A 23,375-nucleotide genomic window follows, 5' to 3' on the forward strand; every position below is an offset into this window, starting at 1 on the left:
TGGCGGGAAAATGATTCATCGCCTGGCTCTCCTCCTATAACTGAGACATTGCTACGCTCGTGCTACGTAATTAATCCAATTAGGTATGGAGAACAGTAGGAAAACAACCAAACGATAATAAAAACAAACAAACAAGCAAACAAACAAACTAGCGAACAAACGAAGTATACACGAATGAATAAATTCGTCTGTATATAATTTTATGAATTGAAAAAAAATAAATCAATAATCAATCAAACAGTTAGTCAGAGAGACAGCCAGTCACTTTTTTATGAATTTATTTATAGTAGACAATGATTATTTTCATGTGTATTTAATATTTAATACTATATTGATCTAGATAATATATGAATTTATCTAATAATAATGATGAAAGGATGAATTATACACCGTGAAAAGAACTTACTGACGTTTCGGACGATAGTTCTTACTCGTACTCCGACGTGAAGTTTTTTCATCTTTTCACGGTGTATAATTTACCTTTTTATCATTACTGGTTCAACCCACTGAAACACCGACGCAGCTCACACTAATTTTAAGCTAGTTACCCCTTCTATAAATCTATCTGACCCGATAAGGATGACGTCATCATCATTAAGTAGTGTTTAAAAAACGAGTAGGATTGTTTTATCAGGTATAAAAGCACTAGGCGTAGCCGATTGCTTTTATACCTGATAAAACACGATCGATCTACGAGTTTATTGAACTGCTTAAAACACTCATGAACAATTTATAAGATTTTGGTTCAACTGGAGCCACCATACACGTCACGAACATGGATTTTTATACTTCGATAGAGATTTGACGTCATGGGCATGGGATATTGCGTACCAAGGCAAAGACAGGCACGTTAGTCAAAGATCATTACGGTTGACTATGACCTTGATGAAGCTCTATGTCTTCATCTAAACTTGGATGCATACTTCATCCCTGATGAAGTCATCCTTATAGTATTCGAGTGGTCTTTATATAAAGATCACATGTGTCTTTATATAAAGACATATGTGCCCTTATATAAAATCACTTGAATACTAATGAGGAGGGCTTTATCGGGTATAAAGGTTCATGCATGTAACGTGTATGATGGCTCCAATTGGACCATAAGATTATGAATTATTAATGAGTGTTTTAACATTATTTATTATCAGAATGACAATTACATTATTTGTTAACAAAACAAACGATAATATGAATTCGGATATACATTAACGTTTTCTCTAAAATCGTTAATATAGAGCGCTTTCATGTGACGTCAAAGTGGCCCTCGGCGTATCAGAGCAATACATTTTCTATCCTCGGGGAATTAAATTTTTATTTAGACAAAAGCTGTGCAGAAAGCTTCTATTTTTTGGTACATTAATATGGCTACCTTGTCACGTGAGTGAAAACGCTTGATATTATGAATTCATTTTTGTTATTTCTTTTGTCTAGCTGACTTGTTGATATAATGAACAGTAAAGACAATGATAAATCGCTTCGAGGAATCTAGCCGGTATTACTTTGTACCTAAATGTATTAGTAAAAATATATTGTGTATCATTCCAGAAAAACATATTCATATATAGGCTCTAAATTGTCACCATGACTTGAATTTTGGCTGCAACAAATCTCACTATACGCGTCACGATCTGGTAATGGTGGAGGGATGACTTCAGTTGAAGACAGAAAATCTAATTCTGCATAGATGATCTGGCCTGGGTGCTGAAATAACAAAATAAGTTATTGGCCAACGAATTCAGTTATTTATTTTAAAATCTACCTTACAGCAAAAAAGATGGGTTGCATGCCAAATCGTCTCTCCATGCATGATATTTGATAGGGCCTTGCAATAGAACATCAAAATAACATTATTTTTATTGACATCCACTAAACCGTTATTTTTTTGGACTTCAAATTTCATGATTCTGTTCGTGTAAATAAAAGAAATGTAAAATGAAGCATGGTCCCTAAATATACAAATGATACTTGTGCAGTATCACACTAATTGAAACCTTGATATTTAAATATAGCTTTAATTGCTGTCATTTCAATTAGTAATAAAACCAAAAACCAAAAACCAAAAACCAAAAACCAAAAACCAAAAACCAAAAACCAAAAACCAAAAACCAAAACCAAAAACCAAAAACCAAAAACCAAAAACCAAAAACCAAAAAACAAAAAAAACTCGATAATGAGCTATTGTAAAACCAATAAAAATATGGTGATAATATTCTATTCTAGCATCTTTTTCATACCTCTTTCCTGCTCCTGTCTACCTGGGCATGGATTGGTATGTACCCTTGTTCTCTTGTTCTCTTGTTCTCTTCTTTTTTGACAAATCAACACTTGCATATATGGGTTTGTAATCTTCTATAGCCTCCAGAGGCGAAGAAGGCATCCTTAGGTCAACGGAATTGGCTTTAGTTCTTAAGAATATACGTCTTCCGAATATAATCAGTTTACAAATCAAAACATGAATACGTACTCATTTTCCCCTGTTTGTTCTTTTGTATCTGCTGATATAAATAATTAACCTGCGCTATAAAATTCGTTCTTGCAGTTGGTAAATAATTTTATTATATAATTACCAATGAAATATCTATTTTTCTCTATTTCTTAAAATTGATATCTTCACACGTGAAAATAACACCATTGCGATGGCTATTCAAAAATACACGGAAAGAATTGCCTGAAAAAGCCAAAACATACTGCGCTCACTTGTGAGAGATCTTTTCAACACTCGAAGATAAATTTCGTATCTCCAAGCGCCCATGTAATATCCTCTATATACAGTCAATTCAAAAAATGTAGTCGTCGACCAACTCAAGCCTACGCGACTGGACCGAAAGGAACTCTGGATAGCAATCATTGAAGCCGAGTTGACTCCATAATTTTATCTGACTAGTTATGCCTGGTTTACAGCACGAACCTTCGTAGGCGAGCGGGAAGGGATGAGGGGAAAAATGAGGGAAAAAATAGAAGTTCGCATTTAATAAGAAAGAAAGTAAGAGACAAAGAAAGAAGAAAGAAAAAACGAAAGAGAACAGTAAACACATACGAAATGAAGAATATGCAAAGCAGAATAGGAACAAAAGAAGAAAACAACTTTATAAAAGGAAAAATAATTAACATGAAAGAAGAGCCGAATATAAATTTAAAAAAAAAATTGTGTATTGTATCATACCGGCCATTTATTATTATTATTATTATTATTATTATTATTATTATTATTATAATATCTAATTAAAAAAAAAATTATCATTAAAAAAAAAAATTATTATTATTATTATTATTTATTATTTATTATTATTATTTTTTAATTTGCACCTGAATGGAAATTATTTTTGATTGAGCTTTTACCTTGTTGTACCTTTGGTGTTGAAAGTACTACATTGGTTGAACTTATTGAACTTATGTCTATCGACTTAGACGTAGATACTGACAAAAAATTATAGATGCATCAGTCGGCATAATTGAATTTACAGCTCAGTTTTTGTGTGTATGTGTGGGATTGTGTTTTTTGTTATTGTTGTTTGTTTCTTTGTTTGATTGGTTGATTGATTGATTGTTTGATTGACTCCATTAATTAACTATAAAACTAACAAAAAAGTATAAACAATTAAAAACTAGCGAAAGATAGCGTAACGACATACTGACGTCAGTTTCTTTCGTTAGGTGTTACTTGTTTATGCACTTCAAAGTCGCTTTGATCAAACAAAATCACTTAAGGAATATAAAAACAAACAAAAAATAACACCTGAATAAAACGAAAAACAACAACGAACTAAAGTAACAACGAAATGAAAACAAACAAAAAACAAAAAAAAAAAAAAAACAAAACAAAAAAAAAAAAAAAAAACAAACAAACAAAAAGATACTCGTTTAACACCCGTTTATGAATTGAATTGTTAAGTTTTCATTTCATTTTCTGTTCTTCAGATTTTGCTTGACTGTCCGTTTTTCTAGGTTGGTTGTTTGTTACATTTGCTTACATACCTCGGTTAACTGTTGACATCGAGCTTAGTGCATGGCGTGTACTTTCCGATGGTACCCTAGAAGTAGGAAGAGCTGAAAGATACCAAATCACGATTTATTCCTTTTCCCATGTGCATAGTTACAGACGGAATATATAGTTGCACAATTTTTAAAAGAGCCCTTATCACGTTTTGTAGCTGATAGTTGACACTGATGAATATATAATACCATAAATAAAATGATAAACCATAAAAATGATGAATTAAAATTCATATTTCCGACGGGCGAGGCTCATCCACAATTTTAGCTTACAATGAGCGCGTCCTCAATCATCATGCATTTCTACGATTATAAAAATATAGAAACATTTTTGTGTAATTTTTGACATACTTGGTTTTCGAAACAACTATTCTAAGATTGTGGTTTCGCATAGAAAAGAACCATTAAAAGGAAAAATTTTTTCAAACCTGTTTGGGTGACATTGATAAAGTGTTCATCATAACCAAGCATATTTTTAGCTTTACACCTGTACAACCCATAGCTGCCTGCGTCTATGGTTACTAGTACCAAGACACCAACACCAGTAACATTATGGGATCCTGTAGCTATTGATCGATTACGGGGATCATACCACGTGAACAGAGGAGAGGGCACGCCATGGGCCAAACAGTATATCCTGATTTTACCACCATTATATGAAGAAACTCTGTCATTTGACCGGACTACATCTATTTCTGGTTTGTCTGCGAAGAGAACGAATTGATTCTTCCAATATATACCTTCTAATAATTTCATGATCTATTAGGATAACCCAACATACAATTTCGTATTAGAAAATAACAAAAGAACCGGCGATACAATTAAATCCAGAGGTTGACAAAATAATCAATGTACTAAACTTACACTGGACAGATATTGTAGTACTTCTACAGGTTGGATTCTCTTTCGGGTTGTTAGTTGTACAGCAATTATATATTCCACTGTCATTTCCTGTGATATTTGATAGATTAATTGTTACATTTCCCACGCCTTGGTTCTTACGGAACTTGCCACCATCCATCAATCTTAGCCATGTGACGTTTGGTTCAGGAATTGCAATCGCTGAACAGCTGATAAGTAATCCATCCGATTCATTTACACGTATTTTTGAAGAGGAAGGGTTTAACGTGATATTAGGAGGAGCTGTTATAAGAAGAACGAAACCCATTCAAAACACTGCGAGATTACATTATTGCTCATGCTAAAAAAGTACAAAAATACATCCAGATTATTGATCGTGCTAAAAGAAAAAAAAAAATAAATAAATACAACTTATTATCATTGAGAAATAATCCATAAAGTAAGCAAAAGCAGAAAGAGCAAACCAAACTAACTAAAAACTTTTCTTTTGAAGAAATAAAAATGAATAAAACAAAAAAAAAAAACAACAACAACAAAAAAACAAAAAATTATAAAAAGATATAAACAAATAAAAAGCAAAGATAAACGAAAGCTTGATGTAATTAATACATGGATGAAAAAAACAGTGGAAACTCGATAAAATCACGATATATGTATCATTTTACTAATCTTACTAATAATCGGAGATGTATAGCATCTAAAATATCTGAACTTACACGTTACGACGAGCTTAACTTTACTTGTTATGGGGATTCTTGTTGCCAGCATCAGAACACAACCATACGTACCACTATCAGCCAGAGTTACATTATGGATTACTAGTGTAGCAGTTGATTCTTTACTCACTCGAACAGGGTTCAGTAGTCTAGCAGGACATGTAGCCTTTTGTATGTTCCATTTCCACTTGTTGAATACATTTTCCTGTGCAATTTGAAATGCACCGCCGTTGTCAGCATAGAAATCCCACCTTGGTGAAAAAGCAATAAACTCCTCCATCCTGTTATCCACACTGTAATCCCACACAAGCTTAGCCGTTTCTCCTACAGACACATACAAAACACTTGGTGGAACTACTGTGAAACGAGCTGCACCTAAAATATTCAACCACGAAGTATTAAAGTATAAAAATATAATGTAATAGCAAAATGGATATTCCTGTAGGATAAAGAGATGTTTCTGAGAAAGTAGACAAACACATTCTCACCCTGCGTTCTGCTCACGAGTAACACTACTTTGAACAGCAGTGAAATCCATAGGACTAGAGATGCCTCCATTGTTTCAAAAGATTAAAGCATTAGTGGATCAAAATGATATAATACTTGAATAGGTAATGTATTTCACTTTCATGATTCGTTGTCTTATGCATGTGGAATTTCTTTCTCGAAACCAAATATCAATGAAAAGTGTTTTCTTCCATTCTACCGCATTATAGCACCAATCAAATGATGCTAAAATGAAATTCATGGTTATTTCGTTGTAATCATTGGACCACTTGATTTAATATCGAGTCAAAACGATTAAGGATAACTGTCCTTCTTGATTTGCTTTTTTATTTTTATTTTTTATTTATTTTTTATTTCTTCCGTTTACTAAAAACAATCCAACCAAGCGTAAGGGCGTAAGAACGTGATTCTTATTCCAGATGATTTTCTTCTGATGCTTAATATAATTACGTTATACTGGAGGCAGGGCATCATTGAGAAAAATTACTGAACACTTTAAAAAGTGTTACACCCGGTCATTTCAAATAAACTCAGCTTTGTGCTCAAAATAATATACCAGTGGAGATAGCAATGGAATCAAACATGACGATTGATTTCGAAAGCATCTAAACTTTCACGATATTGAAGGAATCCCCTTGTGGTTAAGTATTGTGCTCGAGGGAGGGTTCGTATCCATGGAAGACGCCTTTTGGTTTACTGTCATTCAATAAGTATAAACATATCTCATGGCGCGCCCCTTTTTTTTTCTTTTTTTTTTTTTCTTTTTCGTAGATATTGCCCACTACATTATGCATACACTGAATGTCCTTTTATTAATTACTACCACTTATATTATAATACTACAAATTGTATACACCAGGCCGAGTCTTTAAAAGAAAGTCTAAAAATAGCATTTGTTTTTGAGTTGCAATAAATCACATTTTTTAATGAGGGAAAAATTATGGGAATTATCTGACAATATATTTAGATGAATATTAATTTGATATGTTTGCTTTGTTTCCTTTGCACTTTTGCTTTCTTGTCTTATTGTTCACTTATTCCTCCTTTTTATTTTATTTTTAGTTGAAACGTTTTCTTTTTTTCTTTTTTCGTTTTTTCTTTTAATAAAACCAACATTACTTTAATACAACTACTTTTCTTCTACGCTTGAATACAGATGTAGTGGTTGGTATCCTGTTCCTTGCTGCTCGTGATTAACATTCGATGTAGCATGTTTTAACGCTGTTTCACAAGGAACATTTGTTGGTAGCCCTATTCCATTATTGTCCCTTAGTATTGACTGATACTCGTGCTCACTTGACAATGACTCTCCATTATTTATCTGTTGATAAAGATGCTGAGTCCCTGACAGAAAGTGCTCTTCTGCAGGGTACTTTTTTGGTTTCCTTTCGTCCAATAAGGTGGGTGCACATTCTCTCGATACTGCTCCAACATTAATATTCGGTGGTATCAGGTTTGGTGATTCGTGGGGTGTTTTCGATGCTGCTGGTTCGTGTGTTTCAATTTCTATTCTATCCTGTATACAAGAATATAGTAAAACAAATTGTGTTTGTTTGTCTGTTTGTTAGATGAACCCAAAACATCTACTCTATCCCTATTACTGCTTAGGTTAAGTTAGTAATCAATAAGGGTTCAAGGTTGAGTGGGTAGTCCGATCCATATTCAGATATATAGTACCACTTAAATCCCCACACCCCCACCTGAATAAATTATAGACAATAAATCAAAAACATAGTCCAAATCAACCTGTGGCTTTTTTCCTTCATTTTCATTTTCTTATTACAGACATTTCATAGTATCAAACTCACCTCTACAACTGGAAAAGATCCTTCTGGTTTTGAAACCCTAAAAAGCAAAAATATAATCGTCAAAACGTCATGAGCTATGAATTTTTTTGTTTTTGCACGGTAGGGAGTCTCAGGATATGCAACGGATGGGTTAAACTGATTACATACAGTACGTATATGGAACATGTGAACTTACCTTTGGTTGTCGCTCCTCTTCCTTAAAACTAGAATATATTTAAAACAATGATGATAAGTAAAAGATAGACACACCCCGATAACACAATGTTGCCAGATATCAAAGAAAAGAAAGAAATAGTAAAATATATCAGAAATTATACCATTGAATCATTATCAATCGTTTTACATACTTCACGGATCCTGATTAATTTTACGGGACTTACACTGTATTATGGAATTAAAGTGTTTACCTTCGAAGCCAGTCCTTTTGAAAATGTAGCACACTAATAGCGCCATGATGACATTCACAACTATTGATATTGAAGTTACGATTAAATGAACTGTTGCAAATGCGCGACCTGATGAAAGCAGGGGAAAAAAAATTGATTAAAGGTTACACAGAGTATGTGCCTGCAGACCTGGGGAAGCGGTAAAGGAAAAAAAATGTCAATATATAGAAATGAATAAATTAAAATATATGTAACCTTTAATTATGCGTATATATGTAACATTGACATAACCTTGAATAAATAGTGTCGAGCAAGACCTCTCTCCAGGCTTGGTTCTTGATTCATGACCTTTGAATGATGGTTATAGGGTGTCAAGTCAAATGTTGATAATTCAACTGAAGTAGTTAAGAAAGTGGCTCATCAGATGTTTATTGTTAAATCTGACCTGTAGTGGTTTGTGGTGATGATGTCGTTATTCGATGGTGATCGCTACTTGGCATCAGAGAGGGTGGATGGACTGGTGGATGACATTAAATGTTTATGACTAAATCATTCCAAACATGCATCCATGCATCCATGCATCCATGCATCCATGCATCCATGCATCCATGCATCCATGCATCCATGCATCCATGCATCCATGCATCCATGCATCCATGCATCCATGCATCCATGCATCCATGCATCCATGCATCCATGCATCCATGCATCCATGCATCCATGCATCCATGCATCCATGCATCCATGCATCCATGCATCCATGCATCCATATTTTTAGCTTTACACCTGTACAACCCATAGCTGTCTGCGTCTATGGTTACTAGTTCCAAGACACCAACACCAGTAACAGTATGAGATCCTGTCAATATTGATCGATTATGGGGATCATACCACGTGAACAGAGGAGAGGGCACGCCATGGGCCAAACAGTATATCCTGATTTTGCCATCATTATATGAAGAAACTGTGTCATTTGACTGAAATACATCTATTTGCGGCTCATCTGTGAAGAGAGTGAATTATATATTTTCAGTCTGCACTGTTTCAATGATCTTGATTGTGATCATATTGATTGGTACAAACCTTGCAGCTTCCCTCACCCCTTCATTTTAGCTTTAAAAAAAGCAGTTAGACTCACACTGGACGGTTACCAAGATACTCTTACAAAATGGAGGTTTGTTCAGGTTGTTAATAGCACAGCATTCGTATTCTCCACTGTCATATCTTGTAATATTTGTAATATCGATTGTCACATTTCCTACGCTTTGATTAATGACATCACCCTGTACTTTTTGCCACGTGACGTTTGGCATAGGAGTTCCTAACGCAGAACATTTGATGTGCAGTTCTTGGGATTCATTCATAGGTATGTTTGAAAGGGACGGATTTAACGATAAAGATGGAAATGCTGTAAATATGAAAATATCACAAGTAAATACATATCTATCGTCGCCCTTACAAATACAACAAATAAATAAAAACAAAACAAAACAAATGACATGATTTGAACATTTTCATTAGAATGCATACCATATATCCATGGAAAAATGTAAATTGTACATGCTAGTGCAAAGTTGAAAGTGCAAAGGATATATGGTATACACTTTTACGAAAGAACGAAAGAACGAAAGAACGAAAGAACGAAAATATTATAAGATAAAATCAAGATTTTAGGTTTAAGATTGTACTCATCGACTCGAGTCTTATTATGGTTGGATAAATGTCAATGGGAAAACCAAATTATCAACATAACAATATAGAACATTTGAAGTGAGAAAATGTTTAAATTTGGAAATTCAAAATCAAACACTAAAGCAAACAAGACAAAAATTAATAGAAACAAGAAGCACATTTTTTTTTCCAAAAAAGAAGAGGAAGAAGAAGAAGAAAAAAAAAGAAACAAACAAACAATTATACCCACATGTTACGACGAGCTTAACTTTACTTGTTATGGGGCTTCTTGTTGCCAACATCAGAACACATCCATACGTACCACTATCAGCCAGAGTGACATTATGGATTACTAGTGTAGCAGCTGATTCTTTACTCACTCGAACAGGGCTCAGTAGTCTAGTAGGACATGTAACGTAGTTTATGTGCCATTTCCACTTGCTGAATATATTTTCCTGTGCGATTTGAGATACACTTCCATTATCAGCATAGAAATCCCACCTTGGTGATGAAACATCAAACTCTTCCATCCTGTTATCTACACTGTAATCCCACACGAGCTTAGCTATTTCTCCTACAGACACGTACGAAACACTTGGTGGAAATACTGTGAAACGAGCTGCACCTAAAATATTCAACCACGAAATATTAAAATATAAAAATATAATGTAATAGCAAAAAAAAAAAAAAAAAAAAAAAAAAGGATAAAGCGATATTTCTGAGAAAGTAGACAAACAAATTCGATCTTACCCTGAGTTCTGTTGACGAGTAACACGTTCATCATCAGTGAAATATATAGGACTAGAGTAGCCTCCATTGTTTAAAGAGATTAAAGCATTAGTGGACCACAATGATATAATATTTGATTAGGTAATGTATTTCACTTTCATGATTGGTTGTTTTATGGATGTGGAATTTCTTTCTCGAAAAATAAATTGCAATGAAAAGTTTTTTCTTCCATTCTAGCGCATTATAACACGAATCAAATTATGCTAAAATCAAGCTCATGTTTATTTTATTGTAATGGGCCCGCGGGTTGGTGGGAGGGTGGGGGGGGGGGGGGGGGGGCGCTAGTGTCAGTGGAACACTTGATAAATTGAGGTATCTTTAACAGGACAGATTAGAGCAATTTTTAATATCGAGTAAAAATGATTAAGGATAACTGTCCTTCTCTGCTCTGTATTATCTTGTTCTGTTTTATGTTTTTTGTTTTTTGTTTTTTGTTTTTTGTTGTTTTTTTTTAATTTTTTTATATTTTTTATAGTTTTTTTGTTTTTTTGTTTTTTTTATTTTTGTTTTGTTTTTGTTTTTGTGCTCCTTATTATTGTTATTTCATTCATTTACTAAAAACAAACTTAGCCGAAGGGCGTAAATGTGATTTTCTTTCCAGGAGGTTTTCTTTTGATGTTTCAAATCTTTACAATATACAGGTGGCAAGGCTTCATTGAGAAAAATCACATATTTTTTTTCAAAAAGTGTTACCCCCAGTCATTGAAAACAAACTCAGCGATGCTCTCAAAATAATATACCAGTAATAGTAATGGAATCAAACATGACGATTGATTTCGAAAGCTTCTAATCCTTCAAGATATTGAAGGAAGTCACTCGTGGTTAAGTATTGTGCTCGAAAGAGAGGGTTCGTACCCATGGAAAACGCCTTTTGGTTTACAATTCAATAAGGGGAAACATACCTCATGGCGCGCAATATTACAATACAACAAATTGTATACAGAAGGCCGTGTCTTTAAATAAAAGCCTAAAAATAGTATTTGTTTTTGAGTTGCGAGAAATCACTTTTGGAATTGGAATTATCTGATGATATATGGTATTGAATATTCATTTCTTTTCCTATTTTTCTTTTACTCCGACAAAGGACTAGCGTCCGAAACGTCAGAAAATTTTTTCATCTTTTCACGATGTATAATTTACCTTTTTATCATAAATGTTTCATTAGAAACACCGACGCAGCTCACACTAGTTCTTAGCTAGGTATATCTTCTTGTTCCTATTTTTCTTTGTATTCTCTTGCACTTTTGCTTTCTTATATAATAACATACATAAAACAAAATCTCAATTCTGATTGGCTAAGAGCAGTGCTGCTTTAAGGAAATACAGTGCAGAAAAAAGGAAATCAGCGCAGAAAAAAAGGAAATCAGTGCAGGTCTTTCTCGATGATGATTGGCTGAGTAACAATGGAAACTGAAATTAGCCAATCACAGACGACCAAGAAAATAGCAGAAAATTCAACACGAAGATGCGACTGCCAAAAAAAAAATGTCCGGCGTCTTAAGTAGATTTTCTTTTTCAACTTAAAATGCGGGGAAAATGGTGCATAGAAAAAGGAGTAAACGACGAAATCCATAACTACGAACCGGCTAAACTCAACATTTTACTTGAGAGATTTTACGCTGAGATGAAAATTAAGGACAGGAATGATTATGAGCCAGAAAGCCTTAAAGTTATGATGATTTCAAACCACAGTGCCCGTAAAATAGTGGTGCGTAAGTTGAAGAAAGCCAAACTTGAAAGAGCCGCCATTGCAAAGGTAGCCGGTCATCGAAATGTGCAGTCCTTGGATAAATATGACGAAGCAGATGAAGATGAGCAGAGAGAGCTTTCATCGGCCATATCAAGAAGGAACAACTCCAAAGGTCTGATTTCAGCTACTTCATCTGTTCCTAGTGCCATGTAGATGCCTAAAAGTCCCCAATTGATGAGTTCTCAAGCCCAAAATTTGATGAAATTCTTCGTCAATTGCACTGTCACATTCAACTTAAACACAGGATCAAGCAGCCAGACGACCTCTTCTCCTACTTTTGTGCCACAAAAGCGCAGAATATCATTTCATCTAAAAAGCTTCTAAAATTGCCTTTTCATAAACGTTCGCAAGTGTAGAATTATGGTTTGTTGAATGAATTGTCTTGTCACATGTTCAACGTCACTTCCTTCAGAATCGAGAAATTTTTTCAGGTATATCATGAAATGGAAATCATATGAGTTTGTGGCCCTATCGGGCTCGTGCTATTTTGAACTTTTCGAAAACCCACTCGTTCAAATTTATTCAAAATTGCACTCGAAATCATATGATTTCCTACACCAAGAGAAAATGAAGTAAGAGAAGGAATCCCCCTATATAGCCTTGTAACCATCATGTGCACAGTTTGATGCTATTTTTAAACAATTGGTTTTTCTGCACGCTCATTTACTGCGCGCGCTCTACGCTGTTTGTTTACGTTTTTGGGGTTTTTCCGTTATTTCGACTCTGCTCTGAATGTGAATGTACGTCAAAAGCTTGGCAAATACGACAGGAAATTGAAGTAGTAATTTCTTCAACTTTCCGAAAATTTTTACATTTATTTTCCAAAGCTTTATTTCGACCTACATCGTCATCTTGAGGCAGATTTAAACATTTGAACATAAGAAAAGCACAAGAAAACGTTAGCAAACAGCGCAGAGCGCGCGCGTACTATGCGCGTGCTGAAAATCAAACGATCAAATAAATGATATCATTGGATGATGTTTTTAGAATATATTCTAAAAATAGCATCAAAGTGTGCACATGATGGAGCACGGGGATTCCTTTTCTTAGTTCATATTCTCTTGCCTATACATGTTGGTTTTCTTATTGGTATTTATTCCTCCTTTTTAATTTACTTTTAGGTGAAACAGATGAAATAAACAAAATAATTAGGATGAAAATTTTATTTCATTTTTATTTCATTTACATATGTAAATCTTACTACAAATATGTTATTTTCAACTGACTACTTGAAGGCACACGCAAATACGCAAAATTTACAAACAAAAACAAACGAAGGAAAAAGAAGATTAAAAATTAGATTATTTAAATTAAAGTTAAGATTAAAGTTCAATTAAGCTAAATATAAAAAAAATAATACGAATATAAGATTATTAAATTAAGAATAAGAAATAGATTAGTATTGTTATTATTATTATTTTCGGAATTCATTATCAATATTATGGAGAACTTCATTGATAAAATCTCACTAAATGTATCAACATCATTACGGGCTTAGCCTAGGCAATGTGGACTAAGTATCACTATATAGTATTTAAATTATTATAAAAGTAATAAATAAATAAATAAAATGTTCAATAATCTATAAAATGGGTATGATACTGTTGGATGTCCTTTTAGTGCTTACTTTCCCGTTAAAAGCTCATGTGGAATATTATCAGGGCCGCGAGCTTTATGTTTTTTTAGGTTACTTAGAACTTCATAGTGCACCCTTACCACCGGAACAAAGGGAATACCCCCCTCTCCCGGGAGTTAAAAATTACCTATGGCGGTAGTAAAATAACCTATGGCGGTAGTAAAGTTACCAATCACAGTAGAGTAAATTACGCATGGAGGTATTGTAAAATTACACATCGCTGTAGAAGAGATACAGTTACAGGCGACAGAAAGGTACAGATCGACGTAATGAAATTTTGCACATCGCTGTAGAGTTATCCTGTAGCACTATAGGGAAACTGTAAGTTTAAAGTGACAGTTAGAATATGTGACAAATGAATGATGTGACAGTGTAACAAGCCGAAAACTGTTAGCAATTCTATTCATCTCCTTAGAAGCTAAGATCTGCAGCAATCCTCCAATAATTTTGACTTCTTTCATCTTTAAATTGGGAACAAAAATCCTGAAAAACAAAATAAAAGAATTTTTTTTTTAAAAAAAAGCTTGCAATTCAAGCAAATGAAATTAGCCAAATTCAAGTTGTAATAAACATCACTATATAATATTTCTATTATAAAGTATGACCTTATTATAAATTTACCTAAATTTAAAAGTGCCACATCACCAGTGCAATATCCATTAATATTAGGTAACCCTTAATGTGCCTTAGTATGTTCGACGAGTTTGGTTCTGGTGGTGCTTAAAAGACAAATAGTTAGGTTAATCAAAAGTTAAATAAGAGTAAAAAAATAAAATAAGTTTGAGTTCCCTTATGAAGAAAAACAATAGTTTTTTTAAAAACAAAAGAGCTCTTCAGCATCCCCCTCTCCCTCTATTTTCTCTTTATTTACTACGGTGTTTCAGGTTAATGAACATGCTGTTAAGTATCTGTGACGGGAATGTCAGACAAGGAAGGCTAAAATCAAGATGAGCCGCATTGGAGTGTTTCAGCAAAACGCAAAAACAAGACAAATCGAACGTAAAAAGAAACAAGAAACAAACCAACCAACTGATTTATAATCTGTACGATCTAATAGACAATTAAAAAATAATTTGACAGTCATTGAATGAAACAAACAATAAAAAAATCGATTTTTCTGTTTTGCATATCATTAGATATACTGAATAAATTAGATATTGGTATAAATGTATCGTATCCTAGTATACTACAACGTTTCTGCAATCGAGTATATATATAAATATATATATGTTTATATATATATTCATTTATATATTCATATTGATAAACTTAACGTCATACATTCAAATGCTACTAAATCAGTTAATATAACATGATTACTTATTACTGGACTTACTTGTAATGTTCGAACTTGTAGTTGTTTTATTTGTCGGTGCTCCTATAGCAATAATAAAATATATAATATATAAAATAAAATATATAATATATAATATACTCTCATTCAGACTATGGATTCCTTATACACAGGCGAGTGATATCATTGACATGCGAGGTACTTTGGTGATAATTAGCTCTTTTCTACCGAATAGCCGCGACTGACTCAAGCCTGCCAAACATTTTAACAAGATATTGTTGAATTATTTATGCAATACTAACAAAATTAAGGAACTGATGCGAAAACACTATTTTTCACTTTTCTCGACTTTCAAATATCCATAATCCTTTGCGTCTTTGGGGGATAACCAGAGGGTAAAAACACACTTATTTTGCTGAACACTGATCAGACAATATTGAAAATACCTTGTTTGGTATTCAAAGATAAAATGAAAAAGTAAAAAACAGAAAAAGATTGAAGACGTTTAAGGTAAATTTTAAACAAATTTCGTAAGTCAATACATTTTCTGTAAGAGCAAAACTCTTGATGATCTGTACACGCAAAAATAACTTGGGATAAATTGATAAACAGTATATAGTACAGATTAAAGCAGGTATATTATAAATTAAATTAAGAAACCCTTTCAATTTGGGACAGTTTTTTGATTGGTTACCCCTTAAAAACGCAAGGCATTGTGGGGATTGTGGTGAAAGTCAATAATTTATCTGTAATAAAAAAAAGTAAAATATTAAGAAGGTGCAGAGTAAAGACTAAGATAAAGGAAAGAAACGTACGTTCATTAAAATGATATAAAATGAGAATATTAAGAACTAATCATTTAGAAATAGAACATTCTAAATACGACAACTATAGTTTTTAAATACGCTTGCATGTAGTATTGAAATGAATATTATATTCTATGCATATCATAACCGTATATCTGTATTCCAATTTTTTTTGTTTTTGTTTTGTTTTTTTGTTTATGCTGAAGCTATCAAAGCCTTACTCGTAATATTCGGAACAGCAGCTGTAGTGACTGGTGTTGGAGAAGGTCCTTCTGTTGTTGTTACTGAAAACGTAATAATTAAAATTATCGGACCTACCACGAAACACGTAAAAAAAAAATACTCTCTCTCTTTTGCTTCCTTATATGGGCGTAGGAATCCTACAATATTCCACTCATTATATCGCGCGGGATCCATCTGTGTTCGTCTATATTATATAGCTAAACCTGATTTCTTATTAACATTTTGTGATTAGATAAGGTCATGCATCACTTCATGTGCCGCTTTGATTAAAGCAGATAGTGTTGGTCGATATCGATGGCCCATAACCATCTGTAGTATAATAAACTATCTCTTTTTTTTTTTTTTTTTGAGAACAAAGTTATGAATTTGTCTAACTTGTCATTGTTGTCGAAATACTACAAAGAGTTTTGCTTCGTAATATCGAACTCAGGCGTTGGTGTTTGTTGTGAAGTTTGTGATCATCCAGGTGAGTGTATAGTCCTAAGGAAGACATAAACATGAAATGACTAAGTTCAGCTCATGTTGTCCAGAGGTAAGTCACCACCAACAACTGTCTTTCTCAACGCAACACTCACCCTGACGATAACCTTCGCTACAAATATGTATAATATGTATATCGTATTATTTTCCTAAAAGAGAATACGGTTTATGTTGATTAGGGAATTAGAAGTTAGGAATCGTAAGTTTATATGAAATAAATAAGCTATGTTACTCCCAAAAAAGTGCATGGCTTACCTTTCTTCTTCTCTGCAACCATTAGGCTAACATGATATGGTAGAACTCTTGATACATCGTCACTGATGCTTGCAATGTATTCATTAGTGTCATTGACAGTAAGGTTCTTCAACACGAACCAAGCACGACCTATTGTCAAGTTTCCAATAAATTCTACTCTCTTTTTCAATGTCGCATCAATATCGTTGTTAAGGTGCACGTTTCCATGATATCCATTAACACTGATAAACTGAGGATCAGGGATGTTGCCCTTTCCTATTCCCCAACTAGCAGTAAGGATTTCTTTTTGATCCGTCGCATTCCACATAAACAAGGCATTTTCTCCAATAGAACCTTTGATATGTATTGGACCCTTGATGGAGTATACTTTGTCAAAAAAGAAGACAAATATAAGGTATTGATATATGTTTGCTATTATATGGTATCATTGAACTGCTGTCTACAATAACAGAGGAGCTCCCACGCGAGCGGGGCACCATAGGTATAGAATAAAACTATCCAACTCAATTTTCGTGGTCATCGCATGGGAACTTTCTGCGTTACTGTAAAAGTGTCGCCCACCAGGTGTACATTGCGTTTCTGATTGGTCGAGCTTTCAAATCACATGTCACTTGGACCATGACGAGATTTATTAAATTATCTTTTTATGTAAATTAAATTTGTAAAAACGAAACAAAAAAACATGGAAGAAATCATTGAAGAAAAGACTTCGACACAGTGTACTTGCAGATAGAGGTTAGGAAATTTTCTATTTTGTTTTATTTAGCGGAGATAGCATAGCTACAACATTACCGGAAAACGAGCAACAAGCTAGCATGATGAACGAGAAAAAAATATATACTTGTTGTGTTATCGTAGTAAGAGTACGTCGTAGTTCTTACATAGTTTAAAATTATGATGAAAAGCTAAATTATACACTGTATATACTTACGCTTAGTCCTTCGTCGGAGTAAGAGAGAAAGAGGCGGTAAAAAAGAGAGTATATAAGATAGAATAAGACAAAAGAAACCAATGAGAACAAGGTTGGCAAGGAAACAAAAACAAACAATCAAAAGACAAATGAAAAGGTTAGTTGAAAGTAAACGCATTCCTTGACAACAAGCGATACCTAGACTGTACTGACTGTTCTGTCTGCTTTGACCCGATATTCCGTATAAAATTGAAAGAAGTGTCTTTTTTTATCGTTAGCGATAATTTTTATCATAAAGATTGGCCGCAAAAGAGAGTATTTTTGTCTTTATTCTGGTCGCCGTGGACAGAAGACGCGTGTGCAAATGGAGAAATTCTCAGGTATGTTTATGACTCATTCAAACCCCGATTTAACCTCAAAATTTTGCTTCAACTGTCAAGATTCCTTTGAAATGAATGTAGATATACCTACAGATCCTTTTTGTGGTAATAAAGACTCATATTTCCTAGCATTTGAGGCCTGATTTTCGTTTTAAAACTCGAGTCTCTTTTCAGAGCGATTTAGAATAATTACAATGCTTCACTGTTGACATAAAGAAAACGCTAAACGCCATCATATTTAGAACATCTCTCTTATGATAAGTCATTTGGTTTTCGAACATGAAAATTACCAATTAACTTATTCAACTTGTGAAGCCACTGGATTTTCCAGCCATGCAATGTATTCAATCTTTTGGTAAGAGTTGGTAAGGGATTGACGTAACGGAATATAGTCAAATTTGAATTTATTGATTATTTTTGTGAAACACTCTTTGAAGTAAAAACTATAACTTCTCAAAAAATTAATGATTACTGTAGAAATTCAAAGCGTAAGCTACCCAACTTTTATTCATCCTGCATCCTAATAATTTTATTTTGTTTTCTTCTTATGAATGATAAGTCTTTGCGTTTTAGGTGGTTTTCAAACGTAAGAGCACTAGCTTCAGCACTTTACTTTTTCTCAAATCATTTTGAATACAAAATTAACGCTAATATTTAAAAAAATAATGTTTCAATCATAGGATGGGAACAAAAACCTTCTCTTATGGGTATTAGAAAGGGGACGATACATTTTATAAAAGTACAATTTTCTAAATCCAAACTGATGGAAGATATGTAAACCTACTTCAATCGGGTCTGTATTAAATTTCTCTATTTTGCAATTAAGCTACGTAGTCAATCGATATAAAATGACGTATGAAACAAGTTATCGTAGAATTATAAGTTTAACAGTCAATGACTCCGACGAAGGACTAACGTCCGAAACGTCAGTTTTCTATTTTCACTACGGTGTTAAACTTATAATTCTACGATAACTTGTTTCATTAGGAACACCGACGCAGTCCACGCTAGTGTTCACTAGCCATCATCTAAAATGGCGTATTCTGATATGCTTCTATACACATGCTGCTTAGTCTAAGATTTAAGCAAAGCTTGGAAGAAAGCCAGTCATTTATAACCCCTTTGTTGCTTTCCTCCTATTCATTTTTGTCATATTATGCGAAGAGAAAATTTTGGGCGTTAGTAGGTTATTAAGAATACATACTCTTTCACTAACGATTGAGTTGAATACGTTGCATTCGATCATTTGTATCAATTCCACAAAAAAAAATATTTTGAAAAGCATTAACAGATCATTTGGATAGGGTAAATAAGACAATTCTTACCTTGTTGTTCGATTTGCATGAAAATGAAAAACAGCAGAAGGTAAAATTGTTGAAATACGAAGGCCATTGTTAAGACGAAAAGTAGCCTGCAAAAAAGAAGCGAGGGGGGAGGGGGCGGGCCATTTTTTGCTAGGTCCTATTTTTCTCACGGCCTCTGGTCGAAACAGGAACCCCAAAACCCGATTCTTCCTCTCAAATCCATCAAAAGAACGCCTGCTCTGCAGGCTAGACGAAAGGGTTTACATCATAAAGGGCTTGTTCACTGGAAGGGAGAGATTGGGAACTCCCTGAAACTCCCGCGCAGGCCCATAAAGATGCATGTATTAATCAAAATCGCAATTTAAAAGTAATATAAATTCGGATCGTTTTCTAATTTGAGGTTGTTATTCAAGGCAAGATCAAATCAATGTTCATCAGTCCGTGCGCCCCAGAAGAAGGAAACGGTTATTTTATCGTGGAATAGGGTTGCCTTTGTTCAAGATCAGAATAAGTAAAACAGTTAGATAACCTTATTTGTTCTACTCTCATGGGGGAATTAATGAAGTCGGCTCTTGAAACTTCAATGGTTTTGTATTGTCTAACTGCTGTATCTACTGTAGAAAGAGAGATTCTCAAGGTTCTCGCAATTGATTGTGAAGATTTGTTGTAGCCAAATTTATAAAAAAACGATGCGCCATCTTAAATCGTTGTTGTAGACAATAATTGTTTGAAGTAAAAAAAAACTAAGATGCAATTCAAATGTTCAGAAGCTGACAGTGTGAAGGTTATGCAACTGTACTTTTCTATTTACTGATCTTGAACAAAGGCAACCTCATTCCACGATAAAATAATTATTCCCTTCTTCTCGGGCGCACGTACTTACATATGAGCATATTTAAGCCGTCATTGTTGTAGTGTAACGCTCAACTGTAAATACAAATCCAGGTAAGACAAAAGAAAAATGGGGACATATATATAAGTATATATATACGATAAATGTCAGAATTTTTGAGATTTGGTATATATATATATATATATTTGTTTGAGAAGAAAAAGTCAAGACAACATTTTTCCCGACAAGCTTGTTTCGTGAATTGCTTCACTCTTCAGGGGATTTAATGATAAGAATTTTCGTTACTATCATTTATATATAAAAAATATACATAATTAATTAGTGGATATAGTTTAGCTGTTGCGTAGTAACGCTTTGTTTCTGTGGCGGTATGAAGATACAAGTTCGTTACGCTTCAATTTGATGATGAGAGTTCCGGTCGATAAATTATTAGAAACTTTTCTTTAAGACAAAGGTTACATCTTTTGCTGGAGCTGTTGTAGGCGGAGCTCGAAGATAGGACGCGCCATAAAATGGAGTAGCTGATATTATTATTCTTGAGAGTCCAGATATGTTTGCTGAGTTAAGTCGAGTTTTTATGTTGTTCGTGGCGGAATGAGGCGATGTGGTTTCTGTATCTTGTTTTGAAGTCGTTTTCGTTTTCACCACCGATCGATGAACTAAAGGACTTTGAAACCGACATGCTTAAGATGATACAATCGACCAAATTCAAACAAGTTGATATCCCTTTCATCAATAAACTTTAAGATGAAACCGAAAAGATCAAGAAAGAACCGAAACTGCTCATCGCCGCTGATAAAACATCGAACTTCTATAAACTGGAACCATCAACATATAACGATCTACTAGAACAGATCACAAAGTCCTACAAAAAAGCACAACCTAACACCACACGAGCCATCCACGCAGAAAACAAAAATATCGCAACAAAACTAGGCATAGCCGACAGAGTAGACACTACAGCTAACAAAGACGCATTCATAACACTTAAAGACCACAAGCCGAACTTCGCTAATAAACCGGCCTGCCGTCTAATCAATCCTACTAAATCCGAGATAGGCAAAATCAGCAAAAGAATCCTCGACAGAATCAACAACAAAATCACGACAACATCGAAATTCAATCAATGGAAAAACACTGCCTCCGTGATCGAGTGGTTCAAATCCATAAAAAAACAAATAACAACAGAGTTTTATTTGCTTTGACATCGTTGAATTCTACCCATCAATCAGCCATGACCTCCTTAACAGAGCGCTTGACTTCGCCTCAACATACGACATTATCACCAACGACGAACGAAACATCATAATTCATGCTAAGAAATCAATCCTCATACACAAGCAGCTTCAATGGAAGAAGAAAGGTGAAACAACATTTGACGTTACAATGGGCAGCTATGACGGCGCTGAAACATGCGAGTTAGTAGGAAGTTTTCTTCTTTCTCAACTATAGATCATGACAGCGAGAATGATGATGGTCGTTATCAAGACAAATATTACTGGCGCTCTACCTGCTGCCAATAAAATGATATCCGTTTTGCCGATCTTATTGTCTCCTCCAAGAAGAATGCTAAGAAAATGAATATAAAAAATATAAGAAATTTTAAAATTTAAGTGAAAGAACAAAAGAAATAAAAGAAAATAGTTAATATAAACAAAATGAGAAAAAAAATAAAATTGAAGTTCGCATTTAATAAGAAAGAAAAAAAGAAAGAGAACAGTAAACTAGACTCATACGAAATGAAGAATATGCATAGCAGAATAAGAACAAAAGAAGAAAAAAAACTTATAAAAAATAATTAACATGAAAGAGCCGATAGTAATTAATTTAAAAAATGTGTATTGTATCATACGGGCTATTTTTATTTATTTATTTATTTGCACCAAACTAATGGCGGAACGTAGTCGATAATTTGTGATGCACAATCTTAAAATCCTATTAAAATAAGCTCAAGTTAACAACAACAACACTGTAAAACGATCGAAGGTGCGAAAATGGTCTCATTTTAAACAGAATACTTAACAAAGGTAGCAAAGCTTTGCCGCTTTAAACCAAACGGAGGCAAGTTAACCTACTAAAGTTAAGATATGTCTTCGTAGAGGAAAAGTCAAAGGTTTGAAATTGACCAACTAAACATGTTGGACAAAGCCTGTCCACGATTTGTCACTTATGTACACGCGTTCTCGATTTTCAGCGAATTTCAGCTTATTTTTCATTAACTCTCAAACTACATGAATTACGATTATATATCCATGCTCCTTCCCTCGATTCCACAGCAAGTTGTGATTTCAATTATACAGGGCGATAGTACTTTAGCTAGTTCTCGGACTTCGTTGTAGTTTGGAAATATGGCTATTCTTCGCTCACGAGGATTATCTGTGAAACTCAAATGACCTCCGACGAGATTCAGAGACATAAACGGAATACGCTTAATATTACAGTTGTGTAGAAATTGAAAATCTATGCAATGTAGATATAGAAGTTCACCAGATTCTAAAAAATCCACACCAGAGCTTTGACAGATATGGCATCTATTAATAGTTCCATTAGAGCTGAGATCCTCACTCGACAAAGGTCAAGAGCAAATTAGCTGTTTTGAAGTTTTCGGACCATAATCCTTTGCGGGACTAGATCAACCTCCTCTGGGTAATCGTATGGGGCGTACGTAATCGTAATTGAGTCTCTTCAGTCAACTCAAAAGAAAACAATATAAAAATACATCAATACATTCCA

The 23,375-nt window shown here is 33.9% G+C and overlaps 4 protein-coding genes and 1 long non-coding RNA gene across 6 annotated transcripts in view; 1 reads left to right on the plus strand and 4 right to left on the minus strand.

The window, feature by feature from the left end:
• Nucleotides 1-261: 261 nt before the first annotated feature.
• LOC148914109 (protein amalgam-like) lies at nucleotides 262-6,128 on the minus strand. The gene is made up of 9 exons (XM_089026316.1): nucleotides 6,059-6,128; nucleotides 5,571-5,945; nucleotides 4,858-5,136; nucleotides 4,422-4,697; nucleotides 3,976-4,047; nucleotides 3,340-3,417; nucleotides 2,465-2,495; nucleotides 2,235-2,378; nucleotides 262-1,701 (listed from the first exon to the last, which is right to left on the minus strand). Exons 1-8 carry the CDS (start codon nucleotides 6,126-6,128, stop codon nucleotides 2,252-2,254), a joined length of 1,308 nt encoding a protein of 435 aa, XP_088882442.1. The 3' UTR covers nucleotides 262-1,701; nucleotides 2,235-2,251.
• Nucleotides 6,129-6,834: 706 nt separating this feature from the next.
• On the minus strand, nucleotides 6,835-8,863 carry LOC148914110 (uncharacterized). The gene is made up of 6 exons (XM_089026074.1): nucleotides 8,717-8,863; nucleotides 8,563-8,619; nucleotides 8,293-8,400; nucleotides 8,061-8,088; nucleotides 7,886-7,922; nucleotides 6,835-7,593 (listed from the first exon to the last, which is right to left on the minus strand). The coding sequence occupies exons 1-6, from the start codon at nucleotides 8,769-8,771 to the stop codon at nucleotides 7,207-7,209; spliced, it is 672 nt and encodes a 223-aa protein (XP_088882200.1). The 5' UTR covers nucleotides 8,772-8,863; the 3' UTR covers nucleotides 6,835-7,206.
• LOC148914111 (opioid-binding protein/cell adhesion molecule homolog) lies at nucleotides 8,771-10,807 on the minus strand. The gene is made up of 5 exons (XM_089026325.1): nucleotides 10,693-10,807; nucleotides 10,193-10,567; nucleotides 9,410-9,679; nucleotides 9,036-9,274; nucleotides 8,771-8,788 (listed from the first exon to the last, which is right to left on the minus strand). Exons 1-5 carry the CDS (start codon nucleotides 10,757-10,759, stop codon nucleotides 8,771-8,773), a joined length of 969 nt encoding a protein of 322 aa, XP_088882451.1. The 5' UTR covers nucleotides 10,760-10,807.
• A 2,822-nt stretch (nucleotides 10,808-13,629) lies between these two features.
• On the minus strand, nucleotides 13,630-19,886 carry LOC148914112 (uncharacterized). Of its 2 annotated transcripts, XM_089040987.1 has the most exons (6): nucleotides 19,811-19,886; nucleotides 17,196-17,561; nucleotides 16,439-16,501; nucleotides 15,454-15,495; nucleotides 14,739-14,836; nucleotides 13,630-14,600 (listed from the first exon to the last, which is right to left on the minus strand). In XM_089040987.1, the coding sequence occupies exons 1-5, from the start codon at nucleotides 19,875-19,877 to the stop codon at nucleotides 14,745-14,747; spliced, it is 630 nt and encodes a 209-aa protein (XP_088897113.1). In that variant the 5' UTR covers nucleotides 19,878-19,886; the 3' UTR covers nucleotides 13,630-14,600; nucleotides 14,739-14,744. The 2 variants fall into 2 exon arrangements, with proteins under 2 accessions (XP_088897113.1, XP_088897117.1); XM_089040991.1 differs by lacking the exon at nucleotides 16,439-16,501.
• LOC148914113 (uncharacterized) overlaps nucleotides 18,291-23,375 on the plus strand; it is a 36,796-nt gene continuing 31,711 nt past the window's right edge. The window contains exon 1 of the long non-coding RNA XR_016121872.1: nucleotides 18,291-18,485. This is a non-coding gene — a long non-coding RNA (uncharacterized LOC148914113). The remainder of the gene's footprint in view (nucleotides 18,486-23,375) is intronic.

The sequence above is a fragment of the Actinia tenebrosa genome, unplaced genomic scaffold, assembly GCF_029948245.1.
Source record: "Actinia tenebrosa isolate PJP-AT-01 unplaced genomic scaffold, QUT_ActTen_1.0 PGA_scaffold0__85_contigs__length_37466705, whole genome shotgun sequence".
In the NCBI taxonomy this organism is placed as follows: Eukaryota; Metazoa; Cnidaria; class Anthozoa; order Actiniaria; family Actiniidae; genus Actinia; species Actinia tenebrosa.

Excerpts from the sequence above, each read along its gene's own strand:
- LOC148914109 (XM_089026316.1), bottom strand. The coding sequence starts at position 6,128 with ATGGAGGCATCTCTAGTCCTATGGATTTCACTGCTGTTCAAAGTAGTG. Across the intron at positions 5,946-6,058 it reads ACTCGTGAGCAGAACGCAGG|GTGCAGCTCGTTTCACAGTA; the intron begins GTGAGAATGTGT and ends TGAATATTTTAG. Across the intron at positions 2,379-2,464 it reads GAACAAACAGGGGAAAATGA|GATGCCTTCTTCGCCTCTGG; the intron begins GTACGTATTCAT and ends CGTTGACCTAAG.
- LOC148914110 (XM_089026074.1), bottom strand. The coding sequence starts at position 8,771 with ATGCCAAGTAGCGATCACCATCGAATAACGACATCATCACCACAAACC. Across the intron at positions 8,620-8,716 it reads ATCACCACAAACCACTACAG|GTCATGAATCAAGAACCAAG; the intron begins GTCAGATTTAAC and ends CATCATTCAAAG. Across the intron at positions 7,923-8,060 it reads AAGAGGAGCGACAACCAAAG|GGTTTCAAAACCAGAAGGAT; the intron begins GTAAGTTCACAT and ends TTTGCTTTTTAG.
- LOC148914111 (XM_089026325.1), bottom strand. The coding sequence starts at position 10,759 with ATGGAGGCTACTCTAGTCCTATATATTTCACTGATGATGAACGTGTTA. Across the intron at positions 10,568-10,692 it reads ACTCGTCAACAGAACTCAGG|GTGCAGCTCGTTTCACAGTA; the intron begins GTAAGATCGAAT and ends TGAATATTTTAG. Across the intron at positions 9,680-10,192 it reads AGTTAAGCTCGTCGTAACAT|CATTTCCATCTTTATCGTTA; the intron begins GTGGGTATAATT and ends TCATATTTACAG.
- LOC148914112 (XM_089040987.1), bottom strand. The coding sequence starts at position 19,877 with ATGGCCTTCGTATTTCAACAATTTTACCTTCTGCTGTTTTTCATTTTC. Across the intron at positions 15,496-16,438 it reads TGCTGTTCCGAATATTACGA|GAGCACCGACAAATAAAACA; the intron begins GTAAGGCTTTGA and ends TTATTGCTATAG. Across the intron at positions 14,837-15,453 it reads TACAAGTTCGAACATTACAA|CACCACCAGAACCAAACTCG; the intron begins GTAAGTCCAGTA and ends TTGTCTTTTAAG.